A 21700-nucleotide genomic window follows, 5' to 3' on the forward strand; every position below is an offset into this window, starting at 1 on the left:
GTTGTAGTTTCAGGCCCGGCCGGCGCGGCTCCCCCAGCTCAGGGCCCGCGCCAAGCCGCAGACACCTGCGTCCGACTCCACGCTCGCTGCTGGTGTTTGCTAGGCAAACGTGTTCATGTGCAAAATATTTGTTCTTGTGCAAACCGTGCCGTGTGTCCATGTGCAGAGGGTGTCAATGTGCAAAACGTGTCCATACGTCCCTCTGCAAAACACGTGTCCAGGTGCAAAATATGTCCACATGCAAAACGTGCCCCTATGTCCATGTGCACAGTGCGTCCGTGTCAGTGTGCAAAACGTGTCTAAGTGCAGAACAAGTGTCCGTGTGCAAAACATGTCCACATGTCCAAGTATCCACGGGCAAAATCAGCGTCCGTGTGCAAAATATGTATGTGCATGCCAATTGCGCCCATATGTCCACGTGCAGAACATGTCCTGTGTCCGTGTGTAAAACGTGTCCACGTGTCTAAGTGTCCATGTGCAAAAGTTTCCAGCTGCTACAACTCACTACCTTCCTTTGTATTGAATCAACCTCAGCAAAGCTCCAGAGCCTCCCCGCCCCTCCCCCCATGCTTTCATTTTAAAGACAGACTTCCTACCCGAGTTGGCATACCCCTGTTTCTTTCATCTATCTTTCCAGAGAAATCATAAATTCCAAATTGTTCAGGTTCGTTAAAACGCACACATACACCACGCCTTTTGAAGTCTCATGACAGAAATGAAGACCCTGTTTACAAATGATTCCAAGTGGGCGATTGAGTAATCAATTGCAGCCACATCACGGGACCTGTACTGAGCCTAAATGCAGAAGTTAGTTTGAGCTGAAAAGTCAAAATATCAGGAATGATCCCATCTGGAAACACATAAGGACTAGCAGAGAGCAGACCCAGGAGAGGTCTCCCCTAAGAATGAGTCTTTACCTCCAGTCCGGCGCTTTACCCACAAGGGTTTGAACCCCGTCTATCCGAATCCCAAGCGCGGGGAAATTCATCGCCCCAGGCCTGGAAGTGACATTTCAAGCCTATTAGCAATATGTGTTTATAACCTTTTCACCACTTGTCTACCAAAATTAGGCTCTTGCATTTTTCTTGCAAGTTTCTTGCATTTTTTACTAAGTGCAGTACATTTTTTAATTAATATATTTGCCCAGGGGATGTTATGTTTTTCCCTATGACAGTGCCGTGTGTTTGTATGTTTGTATTTTCTTCAATATTTCTTCCTTAACAAAGGATCATCTAGATCTGAGTATAGACTATATTTTAAAATTTAGGGCTTCCATGGTGGCGCAGTGGTTGAGAGTCAGCCTGCCGATGCAGGGGACGCGGGTTCGTGCCCCGGTCCGGGAGCATCCCACATGCCGCGGAGCGGCTGGGCCCGTGGGCCATGGACGCTGGCCTGCGCGTCCGGAGCCTGTGCTCCGCAACGGGAGAGGCCACAACAGTGAGAGGCCCGCGTACCGCAAAAAAAAAAAAAAATTATATTTATATATTTATATACTTATGTATAGATGTATTTATGTCAATGTATGTATATATACACACACATACATATATGTGTGTATGCAAGTATTTACTAAATATATTAGAAAGCAAACATTTCCTTATTATTAGCTTACTATGTTATAATTTTTCTCCACTCTGTTGCTTGATTTCAACATTTTCTTGTAGAAAAGCTTTTTAAAGTTTTTATATATTCAGAAATATATTCTTTTAGAGTATTTCTTTTATCTTCAATATTCTGAATGTATTTACCCACCAAGAGCCAGAATATGTATATTATTCTGTTTTGTTCTGTTCTGTTAAGTCTTTAACCCATCTGGAATTTGTTGCTATGTGTAGAATCTAAGGTAATTTTTTTCTGAACTTAAAAAGAATTGTTCCCAAAATACTTATTACGTAGTAATTCATTTATCTATTTTTTTGTTAATCTTTAAGGCTACTATTTTTTTTGCTAACCTACTAAGGCAAGGCTTTCAGGGGTTTCTCCTGAATGCCCCAGGTGTTCAGCAAGGTCTTTCTTTCCTCTCTGGTAGGTCAGAACTCAAATATCTTCCAAGCCTGTGTGAGCTCTGGTACTTGGTAATTCTACAGCTCCCCAGGAATCTTTTTCTGGGAGTTCTTTTCCTGACCTCTTGGAGTCTCTCGCTATACATGTGAAACTTAGCATTCAGTCAGACTTTAGTGAATCCCTATGCAAATTTCTGGAGTTCTCCACATACCTTTCTCCTCCTTGTGTGCTGTCCCAAAAATTCAAACCACCTTAGTTTCTTGAAACTCAAATTTCTGTTTCCTTAGATCAACAATACCATCATTCTATGTCGGGTTCTCCCTTCCCACCCATGGTGCAGTACATGCATCCAGTCAGAAAGCTTGTTTGTTCACTTTCTTTCAGTTCAGGGATCAAAGTCCTGGGCTATCTCTTGTTCAATCTCTGAAAATAGTTGTTGTAAATGTTTTTCCCAGTTTTCCAGAAATTTATAGTGAAAAGCTAAAATGATACCAGTTACTCCATCATGGCCAGAAAGCAAAATGCTGTTTTGGTGTTTTTAGTTTTAACAACTATTAATGCGTGATTAAACTTGTTTTGCCTAAAATTTCCCAATTCTCCATGCCAATGGTTACTGTCTAGGAGCATCCTGAAGGAAACGTGAATGCCATGGTGGGTCCAGTGGGCTGGCTGCTGGAGTCTGTGACTCAACTACGCTTCCACAGCAGGTCCTCTTGAACGAGTTCACCTCCAGTGCCATCACAGTCAATCCTTTGCACCACACAGATCCATTTCTCCACACACATTTGGGGAGCAGTTCCTCTGTGGTTCCCAAGGCCCTCTCAAGGGGGAACTTAGGAAAAGGTTTACTTGTTGATCTTATTATTCTATCCATTATTGAAAGTGAGTATTGACGTCTCCAACTACGTTGTTTAATTCCCTATTTCTCTCTTCATTTCTGCAGTTTTTTCTTCATGTGTTTCGGAGTTATTAGGTGCATATCTATTTATATCTGGTATCTCTTCCTTATGAATTGATACTTATATCAATTTCCCTCCTTATCTCTAGGAGTATCTTTTTTGTTTCAAAGTATGTTTTGTCTTATATTAGTATAGGCATTTCAGCTTTATTATGGGTGAATATACTCCTATCCTTTTACTTTCAATATATTTATATCTTTGGATCTAGAGTGTGTCTCCTGCAAACAGATTATAGTTATATCATCTTTGAATCCATTCTGCTGATCTCCCTACTAATTCCCCTTTTGATTTGTTGTTTAATCCATTCACATTTAATTATATTTATATAGTTGGATTTATGTCTTGCCATTTTATTTTTTGTTTTCTATATGTCTCATGTCTTATTTGTTTCTCTGTTCCTCCTTTACTGCTTTCATTTGCATTAAGTGAATATTTTCCATTGTAGCATTTTCATTTCTTTAATTTTGTTTGTTTATTTTAGTTTTTCTCTAGGGTTTGCTATATACATCTTATTGGAATCAGCTTCAGATTTATACTAGCTTAATTTAGTGATATATAAAAATGCTACACCTATTTAGATCTAATCCTTTTTTTCCTTTTGCATTATTATTGTCATACATATTACACATACAAATGTTACAAACCCAACAATACATTCTTATAATTATTACCTTACCATCTGTTGTCATTTCCTTAGCCAAATGCAGCTTTGCCCCCACTTACCACCTTTGTGCTTTTATTGGCAAATGTACTGTACATATATTTCATTTCTACATGTTATAAGCCCCAATAAGCCCAATATTACATTATGTACATATTATTTCATGGCTTTTAAAATTAGTTATGAGAATGAAGAAGAAAAATATGCATTTATAGTGTTTTTTATCTTAATGTAATAAATTTTACCAGAGTTCTTTGCTTTTTCATGCAGATTCAGATTAACATTTGTGGTCACTTGGTTTCAACCTGAAGAACTTCTTTAGTATTTCTTGTAATGCAGATCTGCTAGCAAAAAATTCTTTCAGTTTTTGTTTATTTGGGACAGTCTTTTATTCACTTTCACTTTTGAAAGATAAAGTTGCTGGATATAGGATCCTTGGTTGACAGTTTTTTTTCTTTGAGTACTTTAAATATGTCATCTCACTGTCTTCTAGATTCCATTGTTCCTGCTGAGAAGTTGGCTGTTAATCTTATTAGGGGTCTATTATAAGCGACAAGTTATTTTTTTGTTGCTGCTTTCAAGATTTTGTCCTTCTCTTTGACTTCGAGCATTTTTTTCCTATGATGTGTTTCTTTGTGACTCTGAATTTATACCACTTGGAGTTCATTGAGCTTCCTAGATGTCTATATTATTATTTTTCAATCAGTTTGGGGAGTTTTTAGCTATTATGTCTCCAAATATTTTTTCTTCTCCGTTCTCATTCCTCTCCTGCTACTCCCATTATACATAGGTTGATGTACTCAATATGATACAACATTTCTCTGAGGTTCTGTTCATTTTTCCATTTGTTTTTTTTTAACATCTTTATTGGAGTATAATTGCTTTACAATGGTGTGTTAATTTCTGCTTTATAACAAAGTGAATCAGCTATACATATACATATATCCCCATATCTCTTCCCTCTTGCATCTCCCTCCCTCCCACCCTCCCTATCCCACACATCTAGGTGGTCACAAAGCACCGAGCTGATCTCCCTGTGCTATGTGGCTGCATCCCACTAGCTATCTGTTTTACATTTGGTAGTGTCTATGTGTCCATGCCACTCTCTCACTTTGTCCCAGCTTATGCTTCCCCCTCCCCATATCCTCAAGTCCATGCTCTAGTAGGTCTGTGTCTTTATTCCCGTCTTGCCCATAGGTTCTTCATGACCATTTTTTTTTAGATTCCATATATATGTGTTAGCATACGGTATTTGTTTTTCTCTTTATGACTTACTTCACTCTGTATGACAGACTCTAGGTCCATCCACTTCACTACAAATAACTCAACTTCGTTTCTTTTTATGGCTGAGTAATATTCCATTGTATGTATGTACCATATCTTATTTATCCATTCATCTGTTGATGGACACTTAGGTTGCTTCCATGTCCTGCCTATTATAAATAGAGCTGCAATGAACATTGTGGTACATGACTCTCCTTGAATTATGATTTTCTCAGGGTATATGCCCAGTAGTGGGATTGCTGGGCCATACGATAGTTCTATTTTTAGTTTTTTAAGGAACCTCCATACTGTTCTCCATGGTGGCTGCACCAATTTACATTCCCACCAACAGTGCAAGAGGCTTCCCTTTTCTCCACACCCTCTCCAGCATTTATTGTTTGTAGATTTTTTTTGATGATGGCCATTCTGACTGGTGTGAGATGATAGCTCAATGTAGTTTTGATTTGCATTTCTCTAATGATTAATGATGTTGAACATTCTTTCATGTGTTTCTTGACAATCTGTATATCTTCTTTGGAGAAATGTCTGTTTAGGTCTTCTGCCCATTTTTGGATTGGGTTGTTTGTTTTTTTGATACTGAGCTGCATGAGCTGCTTGTAAATTTTGGAGATTAATCCTTTGTCAGTTGCTTCATTTGCACATATTTTCTCCCATTCTGAGGGTTGTCTTTTCATCTTGTTTATGTTTTCCTTTGCTGTGCAAAAGCTTTTAAGTTTCATTAGGTCCCATTTGTTTATTTTTGCTTTTATTTCCATTTCTCTAGGAGGTGGGTCAAAAAGGATCTTGCTGTGATGTATGTCAGAGACTGTTCTGCCTATGTTTTCCTCTAAGAGTTTTATAGTATCTGGCCTTACATTTAGGTCTTCAATCCATTTTGAGTTTATTTTTGTGTATGGTGTTAGGGAGTGTTCTAATTTCCTTCTTTTACATGTAGCTGTCCAGTTTTCCCAGCACCACTTATTGAACAGGCTGTCTTTTTTCCATTGTATATTCTTGCCTCCTTTATCAAAGATAAGGTGACCATATGTGTGTGGGTTTATCTCTGGTCATTCTGTCCTGTTCCACTGATCTATATTTCTGTTTTTGTGCCAGTACCATACTGTCTTGATTACTGTAGCTTTGTAGTATACTATGAAGCCGCGGAGCCTGATTCCTCCAGCTCCGTTTTTCGTTCTCAAGATTGCTTTGACTATTCGGGGTCTTTTGTGTTTCCATTCAAATTGTGAAATTTTTTGTTCTAATTCTGTGAAAAATGCCACTGGTAGTTTTATAGGGATTGCATTGAATCTGTAGCTTGCTTTGGGTAGTAGAGTCTTTTTCACAGTGTTGATTCTTCCAACCCAAGAACATGGTATATCTCTCCATCTATTTGTATCATCTTTGATTTCTTTCATCAGTGTCTTATAATTTTCTGCATACAGGTCTTTTGTCTCCTTAGGTAGGTTTATTCCTAGGTATTTTATTCTTTTTGTTGCCATGGTAAATGGGAGTGTTTCCTTAATTTCTCTTTCAGATTTTTTATCATTAGTGTATAGGAATGCAAGAGACTTCTGTGCATAAATTTTGTATCCTGCTACTTTACCAGATTCATTGATTAGCTCTAGTAGTTTTCTGGTAGCATTTTTAGTATTCTCTATGTATAGTCTCATGTCATCTGCAAACAGTGACAGCTTTACTTCTTTTCCAATTTGGATTCCTTTTATTTCTTTTTCTTCTCTGATTGCTGTGGCTAAAAGTTCCAAAACTATGTTGAATAATAGTGGTCAGAGTGGGCAACCTTGTATTGCTCCTGATCTTAGTGGAAATGGTTTCAGTTTTTCACCATTGCGAATGATGCTGGCTGTGGGTTTGTCATAGACCTTTATTATGTTGAGGTAAGTTCCCTCTGTGCCTACTTTCTGAGGGGTTTTTATCATAAATGGGTGTTCAATTTTGTTGGAAGCTTTCTCTGCATGTATTGAGATGATCATATGGTTTTTCTCTTTCAATTTATTAATATGGTGTATCACATTGATTGATTTGCGTATATTGAAGAATCCTTGCATTCCTGGGATAAACCCCACTTGATCATGGTGTATGATCATTTTAATGTGCTGTTGGATTCTGTTTGCTAGTATTTTGTTGAGGATTTTTGCATCTATGTTCATCAGTGATATTGGCCTGTAGTTTTCTTTCTTTGTGACTTCTTTGTCTGATTTTGATATCAGGATGATGGTGGCCTCATAGAATAAGTTTGGGAGTGTTCCTGCCTCTGCTATATTTTGGAAGAGTTTGAGAAGGATAGGTGTTAGCCCTTCTCTAAATGTTTGATAGAATTTTCCCGTGAAGCCATCTGGTCTTGGACTTTTGTTTGTTGGAAGATTTTTGATCACAGTTTCAATTTCAGTGCTTCTGATTGGTCTGTTCATATTTTCTATTTCTTCCTGGTTCAGTCTCGGAAGGTTGTGCATTTCTAAGAAATTGTCCATTTTTTCCAGGTTGTCCATTTTATTAGCTTATAGTTGCTTTTAGTAATCTCTCATGATCCTTTCTATTTCTGCAGTGTCAGTTGTTACTTCTCCTTTTTCATTTCTAATTCTATTGATTTGAGTCTTCTCCCTTTTTTTTCTTGATGAGTCTGGCTAATGGTTTATCACTTGTGTTTATCTTCTCAAAGAACCAGCTTTTAGTTTGATTGATCTTTGCTATTGTTTCCTTCATTTCTTTTTCATTTATTTTTGATCTGATCTTTATGACTTCTTTCCTTCTGCTAGCTTTGGGGTTTTTTTTTCTTCTTTCTCTAATTGCTTTAAGTTTAAGGTTAGGTTGTTTATTTGAGATTTTTCTTGTTTGTTAAGGTAGGATTGTATTGCTATAAACTTCTCTCTTAGAACTGCTTTTGCTGCTTCCCATAGGTTTTGGGTCGTCCTGTTTTCATTGTCATTTGTTTCTAGGTATTTTTTGATTTCCTCTTTGATTTCTTCAGTGATATCTTGGTTATTAAGTAGTGTATTGTTTAGCCTCCAAGTGTTTGTATTTTTTACAAGTTTTTTCCTGTAATTGATATCTAGTCTCCTAGCACTGTGGTCAGAAAAGATACTTGATATGATTTCAGTTTTCTTAAATTTACCAAGGGTTGATTTGTGACCTAAGATATGATCTATCCTAGAGAATGTTCCATGAGCACTTGAGAAGAATGTGTATTCTGTTGTTTTTGGATGGAATGTCCTATAAATATCAATTAAGTCCATCTTGTTTAATGTAGCATTTAAAGCTTGTGTTTCCTTATTTATTTTCATTTTGGATGATCTGCCCATTGGTGAAGGTGGGGTGTTAAAGTCCCCTTCTATGATTGTGTTACTGTCGATTTCCCCTTTTACGGCTGTTAATTTTTGCCTTATGTATTGAGGTGCTCCTATGTTGGGTGCATAAGTATTTACAATTGTTATATTTCTTCTTGGATTGATCCCTTGATCATTATATAGTGTCTTTCTTTGTCTCTTGTAATAGTCTTTGTTTTAAAGTCTATTTTGTCTGATATGAGAATTGCTACTGCAGCTTTCTTTTGATTTCCATTTGCATGGAATATCTTTTTCCATCCCCTCACTTTCAGTCTGTATCTGTCCCTAGGTCTGAAGTGGGTCTTTTGTAGACAGCATATATACAGGTCTTGTTTTTGTATCCCTTCAGCCAGTCTATGTCTTTTGGTTGGATCATTTAATCCATTTACATTTAAGGTAATTATTGATATGTATGTTCCTATTACCATTTTTTAAATTGTTTTGGGTTTGTTGTTGTAGGTCTTTTCCTTCTCTTGTGTTTCCTGCCTAGAGAAGTTCCTTTAGTATTTGTTGTAAAGCTGGTTTGGTGGTGCTGAATTCTCTTAGCTTTTGCTTGTCTGCAAAGGTTTTAATTTCTCCATCAAATCTGAATGAGATCCTTGCTGGGCAGAGTAATCTTGGTTGTAGGTTTTTTCCCTTTCATCACTTTACATATGTCCTGCCACTCCCTTCTGGCTTGCAGAGTTTCTGCTGAAAGATCAGCTTTTAACCTTATGGGGATTCCCTTGTATGTTATTTGTTGTTTTCCTTTGCTGCTTTTAATATTTTTTCTTTGTATTTAATTTTTGATAGTTTGATAATATGTGTCTTGGTGTGTTTCTCTTTGGATTTATCCTGTATGGGAGTCTCTGTGCTTCCTGGACTTGATTGACTATTTCCTTTCCCATATTAGGGAAGTTTTCAACTATAATCTCTTCAAATATTTTCTCAGTCCCTTTCTTTTTCTCTTTTTCTTCTGGGACCCCTATAATTTGAATGTTGCTGTGTTTAATGTTGTCTCAGAAGTCTCTGAGACTGTTCTCAATTCTTTTCATTCTTTTTTCTTTATTCTGCTCTGCAGTAGTTACTTCCACTATTTTATCTTCCAGGTCACTTATCCTTTCTTCTGCCTCAGTTATTCTGCTATTGATCCCTTCTAGAGTATTTTTAATTTCATTTATTGTGTTGTTCATCATTGTTTGCTTGCTCTTTAGTTCTTCTAGATCCTTGTTAAACGTTTTTTTGTATCTTCTCCATTCTATTTCCAAGATTTGGGATCATCTTTACTATCATTCTGAATTTTTTTTCAGGTCGACTGCCTATTTCCTCTTCATTTGTTACGTCTGGTGGGTTTTTACCTTGCTCCTTCATCTGCTGTGTGTTTCTCTGTCTTCTCATTTTGCTTAATTTACTGTGTGTGGGGTCTCCTTTTCGCAGACTGCAGGTTCGTAATTCCTGTTGTTTTTGGTGTCTGCCTCCAGTGACTAAGGTTGGTTCAGTGGGTTGTGTAGGCTTCCTGGTGGAGGGGACTAGTGCCTGTGTTCTGGTGGATGAGGCTGGATCTTGTCTTTCAGGTGGGCAGATCCACATCTGGTGGTGTGTTTTGGGGTGTCTGTGACCTTATTATGCTTGTAGGCAGCCTCTCTGCTAATGGATGGGGTTGTGTTCCTGTCCTGCTAGTTGTGTGACACAGGGTATCCAGCACTGTAGCTTGCTGGTCATGGACTGGAGCTGGGTCTTGGCATTGAGATGGAGATCTCTGGGAGATTTTTGCCATTTGATATTATGTGGAGCTAGGACGTCTCTGGTGGGCCAATGTCCTGAACTTGGCTCTCCCACCTCAGAGGCACTGCCCTGATGCCTGGCCAGAGCACCAAGAGCCTGTCATCGACATGGCTCAGAATAAAAGGGAGAAAGAAAGACAGAAATAAATAAATAAAAAAAGAAAGAAAGAAAGGAAGGAAGGAAGAAAGAAAGAAATACAATAAAATAAAATAGTTATTTAAAATAGAAAATAATTATTAAGAAAAAATTTTTAAAGTAAAAAGGGCCTCCCTGGTGGCGCAGTGGTTGAGAGTCCGCCTGCCGATGCAGGGGATACGGGTTCGTGCCCCGGTCTGGGAGGATCCCATGTGCCGCGGAGCGGCTGGGCCCGTGAGCCATGGCCGCTGGGCCTGCGCGTCCGGAGCCTGTGCTCCGCAACGGGAGAGGCCACAACGGTGAGAGGCCCGCATACCGCAAAAAGAAAAAAATAAAAAATAAAAAAAATAATAAAGTAAAAAAAAAAAAGAAAGAAGAGAGCAACCAAACCAAATAACAAATCCACCAATGATAACAGGCACTAAAAACTATACTAAAAAAAAGAAAAAAAAAAACGTGCAGACAGAACCCTAGGACAAATGGTAAAAGCAAAGCTATACAGACAAAATCACACACAGAAGTGTACACATACACACTCACAAAAAAAGAAAAAGGGAAAAAATATATATATCGTTGCTCCCAACATCCACCTCCTCAAATTATAATGATTTGTTGTCTATTCAGGAATGCCACAGAGGCAGGGTACATCAAGTTGATTTTGGAGATTTAATCCACTTCTCCTGAGGCCGCTGGGAGAGATTTCCCTTTCTCTTCTTTGTTTGCACAGCTCCTGGGGTTCAGCTTTGGATTTGGCCACGCCTGTGCATGTAGGTCGCCTGAGGGCGTCTGTTCTTCGCTCAGACATGACGGGGTTAAAGGAGCAGCTGATTCGGGGGCTCTGGCTCACTCAGGCCGGGGGGGAGGAGGGGTACAGATGCAGGGCAAGCCTGCGGCGGCAGCAGCTGGCGTGACGCTGCACCAGCCTCAGGTGCACTGTGCATTCTCCCGGGAAAGTTGTCCCTGGATCACGGGACCCTGGCGGTGGCGGGACGCACAGGTTCCCGGGAGGGGAGGTGTAGAGAGTGACCTATGCTTGCACACAGGCTTCTTGGTGGCTGCAGCAGCAGCCTTAACGTCTCATGCCCGTCTCTGGGGTCTGCATTGATAGCCGCGGCTCGCGCCCGTCTCTGGAGCTCCTTTAAGCGGAGCTCTGAACCCCCTCTCCTCGCGCACCGCGAAACAAAGAGGCAAGAAAAAGTCTCTTGCCTCTTCGGCAGCTTCAGACTTTTTCCCGGACTCCCTCCTGGCTAGCTGTGGCTCACTAGTCCCTTCAGGCTGTGTTCACGCAGCCAAACCCAGTCCTTTCCCTGGGATCCTATCTCCGAAGCCCGAGCCTCAGTTCCCTGCCACCGCCCGCCCCGGCGGGTGAGCAGACAAGCCTCTCGGGCTGGTGAGTGCCGGTCGGCACCGGTCCTCTGTGCGGGAATCTCTCTGCTTTGTCCTCCACACCCCTTTTGCTGCCCTCTCCTTCGCGGCTCCGAAGCTTCCCCCCTATGCCACACGCAGTCTCCACACAAGAAGGGGCTTCCTCGTGTGTGGAAACCTTTCCTCCTTCACAGCTCCCTCCCACTGATGCAGGTCTCTTCCCTATTCTTTTGTCTCTTTTTTTTTTTTTTTTTTGCCCTACCCAGGTACGTGGGGAGTTTCTTGCCTTTTGGGAGGTCTGAGGTCTTCTGCCAGCGTTCAGTAGGTGTTCTGTAGGAGTTGTTCCACATGTAGATGTATTTCTGATGTATTTGTGGGGAGGAAGGTGATCTCCACGTCTTACTCTTCTGCCATCTTGAAGCCTCTTGTTCCTTTTTCTTTATTGTTTATGCTGTTTTTCAGCTTGATCAATAATCTCTATTGATCTATATTCAAGCTTGCTAATTCTTTCTTCTTCCAGTTCTAATCACTGTTGAGTCCCTCTAGGTGTTTTTATTTCAATTATTTTACTTTTCAACTCCACACTTTGCATTTGGGTCTTTTTTGAAATTTCTTTTTTTTTTTTTAGAATTGGTTTTATAATTTTGCTTTATTGATATTCTTCATTTGATGTGATATTGTCAATGTATCTTTCCTTACTTCTTTTATCACACTTTCCTTTAGTCTGTTGAACATGTTTATAATGGCTACTTCGAAGTCTTTCTCTCTTAAATACAATATTAGTCACTCTCACAAGAGTTTCTGTTGCTTGCTTTTTTCAGTGCATGGTCATACTTTTCTGTTTTCTTTTCATGACTCATAATTTTTGGTTGGAAGCTGAACATTTATGTAATAAATTGCCACAACTCTGTGTGCTGGTCTCCCCTCACCCCTTGGGGCCTTGTTACTGTTATTTGCTTATTTATTTGCTCAGTGACTCACTGGATTATTTTGGTGGTATCTATTTCCTCAAACACACAGTGTTGAGCTTCTGCTGTTTCTCCTTGGGGCTTTGGGAGAAAGCCCACAGTCACCCTGCTGTGACAGTGGTATTGGTAGAGCTCTATTCCTCTAAAATAGATATTCTTTTTTTTTTTTTTTTTTTTTTTTTTGTGGTATGCGGGCCTCTCACTGTTGTGGCCTCCCCCGTTGCGGAGCACAGGCTCCGGATGCGCAGGCTCCGGATGCGCAGGCCCAGCGGCCATGGCCCACGGGCCCAGCCGCTCCACGGCACATGGGATCCTCCCAGACTGGGGCACGAACCCGTATCCCCTGCATCGGCAGGCGGACTCTCAACCACTGCGCCACCAGGGAGGCCCTAAAATAGATATTCTTAATAACTCTATATCTATTAATGAAATAAAATTTGTACTTAAAAAAACTCCCTGTAAAGAAAATACAGGTCCCTAATGACTTCACTGATTAATTCTATTAAACATTTTTGGAAGAAATAATACCAATTTTAATCAGAGTATTTTGGAAATTAAAAGATGAGAGAGTACTTACCAACTCATTCTGTGAAGCTAGAGTTACCCTGATACCAAAACTAAGATATTACAAGAAAAGTAAACTGTGGACCAATATCTCTCATGAACATACATGCCAAAATCCTTAACAAAATATAGCAATTCATGTCCAGTAATATAGAGAAAGGATAATGCATCCTACGTAAATTTGGTTCATCCCAGGAATTCAAGGTTGGATGAACATTTGAAAATAATGTAATTCATCATACTAGTAGATTAAGAAAAAGCTATATAATCCTCTCAATAGATGCAGACAAAATTCAAAATTCAAAATTCATTTATGATAAAAGCTCTCAAAAACTAGGAATAAAAGGGCAAATCCTCAACCTAAAAAAGGACAGAAAACACCAAAGGTAACATTATACTTAATGGTGAAATATTGAATGCTTTCCCCATAGATCAATAATAAGATGTTTGCTCTCACCTCTTATATTCAATATTGCATTTGAGGACTTAAACAATGCAATAGGAAAAAAATACAGATTGGAAACAGAGAAAGGTATTTTTATTTGCAGTCAACATGTTTGTCTTAGAAAATCTTAAGGAATACATACACACACATACACACACAAATAGCTATTAGATCTAATTAGTAAGTTTAGCAAGTTGCAGGATATAAGGTTGCTATGGGAAAATCATTTGTATTTCTATATACTAGCTACAAGCCATTATAAATTAAAATTTCAAAATACCATAAAAATATGAAGAGAGAAATATAACAAAATGTGCAAAAGACCTGAACACTGAAAAATATAAATGTTGCTTAGAGAAAATATGAGAGACCTAAATCAATAGAGATATCATGTTCATGAATTCAAAGGTAGAATATTGAGACGTTAATTCTCTCCAAATTGATCTATGTATTAAACACAATCCCAGTCAATATCCTAGCAGCTGTGAGTTGTTTGTTTGTTTGTTTGTTTGTTTTTGTGTGTGTATGTGTGTTTTGAGGTAGAAAATAAGCTGATTCTAAAATTTATACAGAAATTCAAATGACTTAGAATAGCCAAAACTATTCAAATATTGGAAAAAGAACAAAGTTGGAGGCAATGCAAATTCAAACCATATGACACCCTTCAGAGTAACTAAAGTTAAAAAATATTGACCAAGATGTAGAGAAACTAGAATTCTCATACATTTTTTGTGGAAATATAACTTTGTAAAACCAATTTGCAAGAAGATTGACTTTATCTATTAAAGCTGAACATATGCCTTCTTTATTGCCACAATAATGCTGTATAATAGACCACCCCAAGCTCAGTGACTTAGGACAACAGCATTAATTCTCATACTCACCAATCTTTGGGATGTCTAAGTTTATGCTAATCTAAGATTGGTTTGGCCTGCAGGTTGGATTCACATGTGCTCTATATGTGCTTATTCTGAGGGCCCAGACTGAAGGGGCAACAGCTACATGAGACTGTGGTCTCCTCGTGTGCATCACCTGCACTCAGGAGCCAAATCAAACTATGCAAGCACACAGGACTCCTGCATATATCATGTCTGCTAATATTCTATCAGCCAAAAGCATTCATATGACCAAGGACAATATCAATGGGGTAGAAAAGCAAACCTGACCAACAGTAGAAGAGGGAAGGGAATAAATATTTGCTGAAGCAAAAATCCAAATCATCATGTCCAGCACGTTCAGCATGTAATACACCCAACCTAAATGATGCCCAAGTGTACAGAGACGTGAATAAGAAAGTTCAGGGCTTCCCTGGTGGTGCAGTGGTTGAGAGTCCGCCTGCCGATGCAGGGGACACGGGTTCGTGCCCTGGTCCGGGAAGATCCCACATGCCGTGGAGCGGCTAGGCCCGTGAGCCATGGCTGCGGAGCCTGCACGTCCAGAGCCTGTGCTCCACAACGGGAGAGGCCACAACAGTGAGAGGCCCACGTACCGCAAAAAAAAAAAAAAAGAAAAAGAAAAAAAAGAAAGTTCAAGCAGTATTATTCATCATAGCCAAGAACTGGAAATAATGCAAATGTCTATCAACAGTAAAATGGAAAATGTGCTATACCCACCCCTGTATATATAGCAATGAAAATGAAAGAATTGTGTACACAAAAACATGAGTCTCACAAACAGTGTTACTCCAAAGAAACCAGGCACAAACCCATTCAGTTTATATAAAGTTCAAACCACAAGCAAAACTAAATGATAAAGTTTAGGGATGCATATTTAGGCAGCAAACCTACTAGGAAAGGAAAGGAAGAGATTACCATGGAAGTTAGATTCGTTGTTAGGTTTGATGGTAGGTAAGGGGAGTGGGTATTGATCCATAGGTGGTGCAAGAAGGAACTTCTGGGCTTTTGGCAATGTTCTACTTCTTGACCAGGGCGGTGGCTTCATGAACATTTGCTTTGTGATAAACCAGGGAGTTGTACGTACTGGTTTTGTAAGGGGAGTGGGTATTGATCCATAGGTGGTGCAAGAAGGAACTTCTGGGCTTTTGGCAATGTTCTACTTCTTGACCAGGGTGGTGGTTTCATGAACATTTGCTTTGTGATAAACCAGGGAGTTGTACATACTGGTTTTATGTACTTTGAAAACATCGGCTGTACTTCAGTCTCTGCTTCTACAGCCAACCTTCCTCAGTTCTTGAACACAATTTCATGTCTAGGACTTTTTTTTTTTTTTTTTTTGCTGTACGTGGCCTCTCACTGTTGTGGCCTCTCCCGTTGCGGAGCACAGGCTCCAGACGCGCAGGCTCAGCGGCCATGGCTCACGGGCCCAGCCGCTCCACGGCATGTGGGATCTTCCCGGACCAGGGCACGAACCTGTGTCCCCTGCATCGCAGGCAGACTCTCAACCACTGCGCCACCAGGGAAGCCCTCTAGGGCTTTTGTACTTTCTTTGTCTTCTGCTTGGAAAGTTCTTCCTCCTCATCTTCCAAGAACTAATTTGGTCTGTTTTTATCACTGAGGTTTGACCTCAAATGTCCCTTATTCAGTGAGATGTTGTAGCTCTGCCTCTTCTGCTCCGGCCTCCAGCTTCCAACCCCATCCTCAGCATTTCTGGCTTGTTTTCACTGCAGTATTATTATTATTATTATTATTATTATTATTTTAAATTTATTTATTTAATTTATTTATTTTTGGCTGTGTTGGGTCTTCGTTGCTGTGTGCGGGGTTTCTCTAGTTGCGGGAGCAATGGCTACTCTTTGTTGCGGTGCATGGGCTTCTCATTGCGGTGGCTTCTTTTGTTGCGGAGCATGGGCTCTAGGAGCTCGGGCTTCAGTAGTTGTGGCTCACAGGCTCAGTAGCTGTGGCACATGGGCTTAGTTGCTTCGCGGCATGTGGGATCTTCCCGGACCAGGGCTCGAACCCGTGTCCCCTGCACTGGCAGGCGGATTCTTAACCACTGCGGCACCAGGGAAGCCCGTCACTGCAGTATTATTAAGTTCTGTTCAGGTGATGGTGGTGGTGTTACTTGTTACTGTTTGTCATCCACCTCTAGAATAAGCCCACTCTGTGCAGGGTCCTTATCTGGCTTATTCATGACTGTAATCTTAGTGCCTAATTCAGCACCTGGCCACAGTAAACAATAAAAGATGCTACTGAATGAGTAAATTATTCTATTCCCATAGTGTGGCCCAGTGTCTGGCTCACGGTTAAGTGCATCACCTAGTATCTCTGATTGGTAGAAGTAATGCTATTTGTGGTAACAGCATTGCTATAGTAATGCTATTCCCTTAACTCTGCATGGAATAGAAACTTCTTTTGTTCTCCTAGGGAACCACCACATAAACAAATGTTACACAGATCAACTTTTATTAAATTACTACAAAGGCGTGATTTCGTAAACGTCGCTTTTGGGCAAGACAAGACAAGCGTCGCTGCGGCAGCTGTAGCAGGAGACTCAAGGAGGTAAATACTCCCAACGGTGAAGCGAAAGAGACACCCCCCCCCCCACCAACACATTCAATGCCGTCATGGCCGCGCCTCCGCGGTTCCCCTTTCGCGCCTTCCGCTTCCGGTAACGCGTCAGCCCCGCGAGACGCCCCGCTCCGCCCGCCGGGCAACCGCTCCCGCCAGAATACTTCGTCCAATCCCGGGCCGCGCCGCGGCCTTGCGCCTGCGTAAAGGAGAGAGGCGAGCGCCGCGTGGACGACGGCCGCAGCTCGCGCCTGCGCGTCGGCTTCTCCCCAGCGATTGGCTCCTGCCTCCTAGGGAAGCCACAGTTCAGTTTTCACTTTCTCTCCCCCCCATCTCCGCTTCCTGTGGGCGTGGGGTTTTACTTCCGGGTTCCAGCGGCAGTCGCTGAGAAAGTCGACTTATTACCTCAGGTGGCGGGGCGTCTCAGCGTCCGTGCCTTCCTATGACCCTCTGGGGCAGGGACGGCGTTTGGCTGACGAGCGCGGCGAGGCCTGCAGGCTCCGATCCTGGACGCCGGGCCCGCGTCACTGCCGCCGGCGCCTCGGAGCCGCCCCGCGACGCCCGGGCGGCGTTCTTGGCACAAGGGCGGAGAGGAAGGGCTGTTTGCGACGTGGAGGGTCCCGCGCGCCGCTGACGAGCCTGTGCGAACGCGGGCCTTGTGGAACCGGGAGGAGGGGGAGTCCCTGCAAGGGGCGGCCCGACAGCTCCCCGGCCCGGGGAGTTGGCCCGGGCGCGGCTGGTTGGCAGGGTCCGACGGGATCTGTCACGCTCGGCCTCGAGGGCCTGAGGGGAGTAAGCGCGTGTGGAGACGCGGACAGCATCTTAGCATGGGGAGGAAACTGAACGCTGATCTTCGGTCCGCGGGGGCGGTGGCGGCGCACACGACAGGTGAGACTGCCCCTCGTGGACGTCCACCCGGGGGGACGCGAGAGGAGCCCGTTCTCCGGGGCCGAGTGCCCGGCGTGGCCTCTCGGGCTGTGCGGGGTTCGTTGTTGTCTTTTTTAAATGAAAAATTCAGTTCCAATCGACTTTGCGTGCTTCTCATGGATGCTGAGTTGACTGACGCGTTCTTGCCTGTTAGCGCTGCTCTGGGTGGGAGGGGCGGGGGGCGGAGGTTTTCAGAATCGCTTTTGCTTTGCTGCTTCGGCTCTGACTCCACCTGTGGCTGCTCTCAGCTGCTAACACACCGATCTTCACCGTTTCTAGGCAGTCAGCGTCTTCCAGGTGTGTAAGGCATCAGAATTCCTGTTTCCCCTTTCGGAGGCGGAAAGTGTAGGGCGGTTCAGCACTTCCTTTGAGTTGCCTGTGAGAGGACCGCTGCATCCTCGTGGACGTTGTAAGAAGTAGCCAGCTGAAGCTTTGCTCCTTGGGTTGGGACTGGCAGTGAAGTACTTTTCTAAGGATTCTTGGTGAAGTCCTTACCTCCGCTTTCCTTCTGCATAGACTTCATTGGCCGTGTGTGACCTTTTCTTTTTTAAAGTAGGCATAGAAGGAAGAGGTCTTTCCCCAGGGAGGGTCATTTAGCCGAAAACTGAAGTAGCGCGTCATCGTAGGTTGGTCCATGCAACCCAGCAGTTTGTCTGAAGGTGGCACCAAGCAGCATTTGTGGGAGAACGTGGCACATTAACCTCAAAATTGGGGGGAAGATCCTTTGAAAATCCTCGAGTTTCTCTTAATCACTTGTCTATTTGAAATCCATATATTTAAATACACCTCTTTTACCCTTTATTCTCCCTGTAAGGTAAAATTAGGGCAGTAAGGTTTTTGAAAATATATTCCAGACGTTAAGTGCTGTGCAAGCATACGGTGTTATTGCAGTAACGTTGGTGATCCAAGGGCCCACGGTGTTCCCCTGAAAAAGCATTAGAAGGGGAAAGGGGTTTGACTATATTTAATATTATAGGTTCTGAGATTGGTAGTAAGCCTACTCAGGAGGTTTATAACAGAGCTGCTATTCCCTAATAGTGTAAAAATACTTTTCTGTTGAAAAACTGCCTTCTAGAACCAGATAGCTCTATACAGTATACTCAGTACATCAGTAAATAACTCAGACTGGAGAAAAATTAAAAGTGACACAGTGTTCACAACTATTTTAAGGAAGACGGAGAACAGTGTTTGAAATTTTGTTTTTTAAGGACATTTGTCCAAGTGTAACCAGTTCTTTTTAAAAAAGAGCTGTATCAGGAGCATCTCCTGTAATCCAGACATAGTTGCTTAAATGAATTAAAATCTGCAAAGTGTCTAAAAACTTAACTGAGACGTAGTGTTTGTTAAATAAATGCAGTGTGATATATCTATTTAGTGTAATTAAATAGATATGGCATCAATTTGTCAAATGAGTCTTTCATTCCTCTACTGATGGACGTTTAAGTTATTTTCAAGTTTTCCCTTATAACTAAAATGCTGCAGTGATTTTTTTGCCATTATAAGCAGTGTTTCATGTGCCCATCATAGTATTTCTATGAATCGTAGACTTGATTGCTTCTGAGAATGATGGATAATAATGCTATTAAATTACCCTCAAATGATTGTACCCTTTTATAATCACTTTCTTAAAAGATGTGTTTTATCTCCCCACTAGCCAGCACCGGATGGTAATATTTTACTAATTTTCTAATAGTTGAAATAACATCTCATTTAAATGTTTATCTTCCTTGGGTAGTAGGAAAATTAAGCATTTTTGGCCAGGTCATATACTTTGCTGATTTTTTTTTAATTGAGTTCTGAATTTTCTTCTTTTCTTTGACCCATTTATCTACTACCACACTGTTTTAATTATTGTAGCTTTATAATATAGTTTGGTACTTTCTTTTGAAAAAAGCTTTGGGCTCTTCTTTTGCATTTTTCTTCCAGATGAAATTTAAAATCATCTTTTCAAGTTCTATAGAAAATCTTATTGGGATAGATATTGTTTGTGATTGCATTGAATTTATAAATTAATTGGAGAAGAGACATTCTTTTGAGTTTTTCCTTCTAAGAGGATAGGTATGTCTCCTTGTTTCTTCTGTTAAAATTTTTGTTGTGAGATATACCATTTGTATGTACTGTTTTAAAAAACAAAAACAAAAAACTGTATCTGTGTACTCTGCTTAATAGACCATCACAAGTACCTTAGAAGCCTTTGGTGTGTGCCTTGCTCTAGAAACAAAGGATTCTCTGCCCCGATCACCCTGGTCATCCTGAATTTTGTGTTAATTATTCCTTTGGTTTTCTTTACAGTTTTATCGACTATATATGTATGCTTCACCAACATATTGTTTACTTTCACCTGTTTTTGAACTTTAACTAGAATCATATTGTGTACTCTGTGAATTACTTTCGTTAAACGTTGTTTCTGAGATCCATCCCTGTTGAAGCATGTACCTATAGCTCAATTCAGAAACTTCAAGACTCCTTCACAGTTCTAGGAAGTATTGAGGATCACAAAGATCCTTTGCTTATGTGGATTATATCATATTAGATATTAAAACCAACCAATTTTAAACGTAGATATTGGTATATTTACATATACCATTAAGCATATGGTGTATTGCTTATAGAGGTGTATACCTCTAAAAAATACTACTACTAATAATAGTAAACCCACTACATCTTAAACAACATTTTTAATGAAAAATAACTATGTTCCAAAACCCAAAATAAGTTAGTGGCAAGAGTGGCATTGTTTTACATTTTTGCAAATATATTTAATGACTAGAGTCTCATGTTTGCTTCTGCATTCAGTTAGTTGCAATATACTGTTTTGGTTGAAGTATATGAAAGAATCAGGCCTCACTGAGCTGTATGTTTAGAAAAGGGAGGAATATTTTAATATTCTTTTAAATAGTTATATTTTTCTTTAATACTCATCAAAACCTAATAGTTTCTTAAAGGTTAGCTGCAATGTAGAGTTTGAAATCAATGAACTTCTCAAACTATGTGACATTAAAACCTATTGGTCTAGCTTGCATTATTTTAACATCTTTATTGGAGTATAATTGCTTTACAATGGTGTGTTAGTTTCTTCTTGATAACAAAGTGAACCAGCTATACATATAAATATATCCCCATATCTCCTCCCTCTTGCATCTCCCTCCTACACTCCCTATCCCACCCCTCTAGATGGTCACAAAGCACCGAGCTAATCTCCCTGTGCCATGCGGCTGCTTCCCACTAGCTAGCTATGTTACATTTGGTAGTATATATAAGTCCATGCCACTCTCTCACTTCATTCCAGCTTACCCTTCCCTCTCCCTGTGTCCTCAAGTCCATTCTCTACGTCTGCATCTTTATTCCTGTCTTGCCCCTATGTTCTTCAGAACTTTTTTTTCTTAAGACTCCATATATATGTGTTAGCGTATGGTATTTGTTTTTCTCCTTCTGACTTACTTCATGCTGTATGACAGACTCTAGGTCCATCACCTCACTACAAATAACTCAATTTTGTTTCTTTTTATGGCTGAGTAATATTCCATTGTATATATGTGCCACTTCCTTATCCATTCATCTCAGTGGACACTTAGGTTGCTTCCATGTCCTGGCTATTGTAAACAGAGCTGCAGTGAACATTGTGGTACATGACTCTTTTTGAATTATGGTTTTCTCAGCGTATATGCCCAGTAGTGGGATTGCTGGGTCGTATGGTAGTTCCATTTTTAGTTTCTTAAGGAACCTGCATACTGTTCTCCATAGTGGCTGTATCAATTTACATCCCCACCAACAGTGCAAGAGGCTTCCCTTTTCTCCACACCCTCTCCAGCATTTATTGCTTGTAGATTCTTTGAT

General features: G+C 40.8%; 1 protein-coding gene across 3 annotated transcripts in view; it reads left to right on the forward strand.

The window, feature by feature from the left end:
* Positions 1-17252: 17252 nt before the first annotated feature.
* Positions 17253-21700, forward strand: part of TASOR2 (transcription activation suppressor family member 2) — a 69782-nt gene continuing 65334 nt past the window's right edge. For all 3 annotated transcript variants that reach the window (XM_060097564.1, XM_060097567.1, XM_060097565.1), the window contains exon 1: positions 17253-17824. In XM_060097564.1, coding sequence (XP_059953547.1) covers positions 17764-17824 — 61 coding nt within the window. In that variant the 5' untranslated portion in view covers positions 17253-17763. The remainder of the gene's footprint in view (positions 17825-21700) is intronic.

This window comes from Mesoplodon densirostris, chromosome 4, assembly GCF_025265405.1.
Source record: "Mesoplodon densirostris isolate mMesDen1 chromosome 4, mMesDen1 primary haplotype, whole genome shotgun sequence".
Classification (NCBI taxonomy): domain Eukaryota; kingdom Metazoa; phylum Chordata; class Mammalia; order Artiodactyla; family Ziphiidae; genus Mesoplodon; species Mesoplodon densirostris.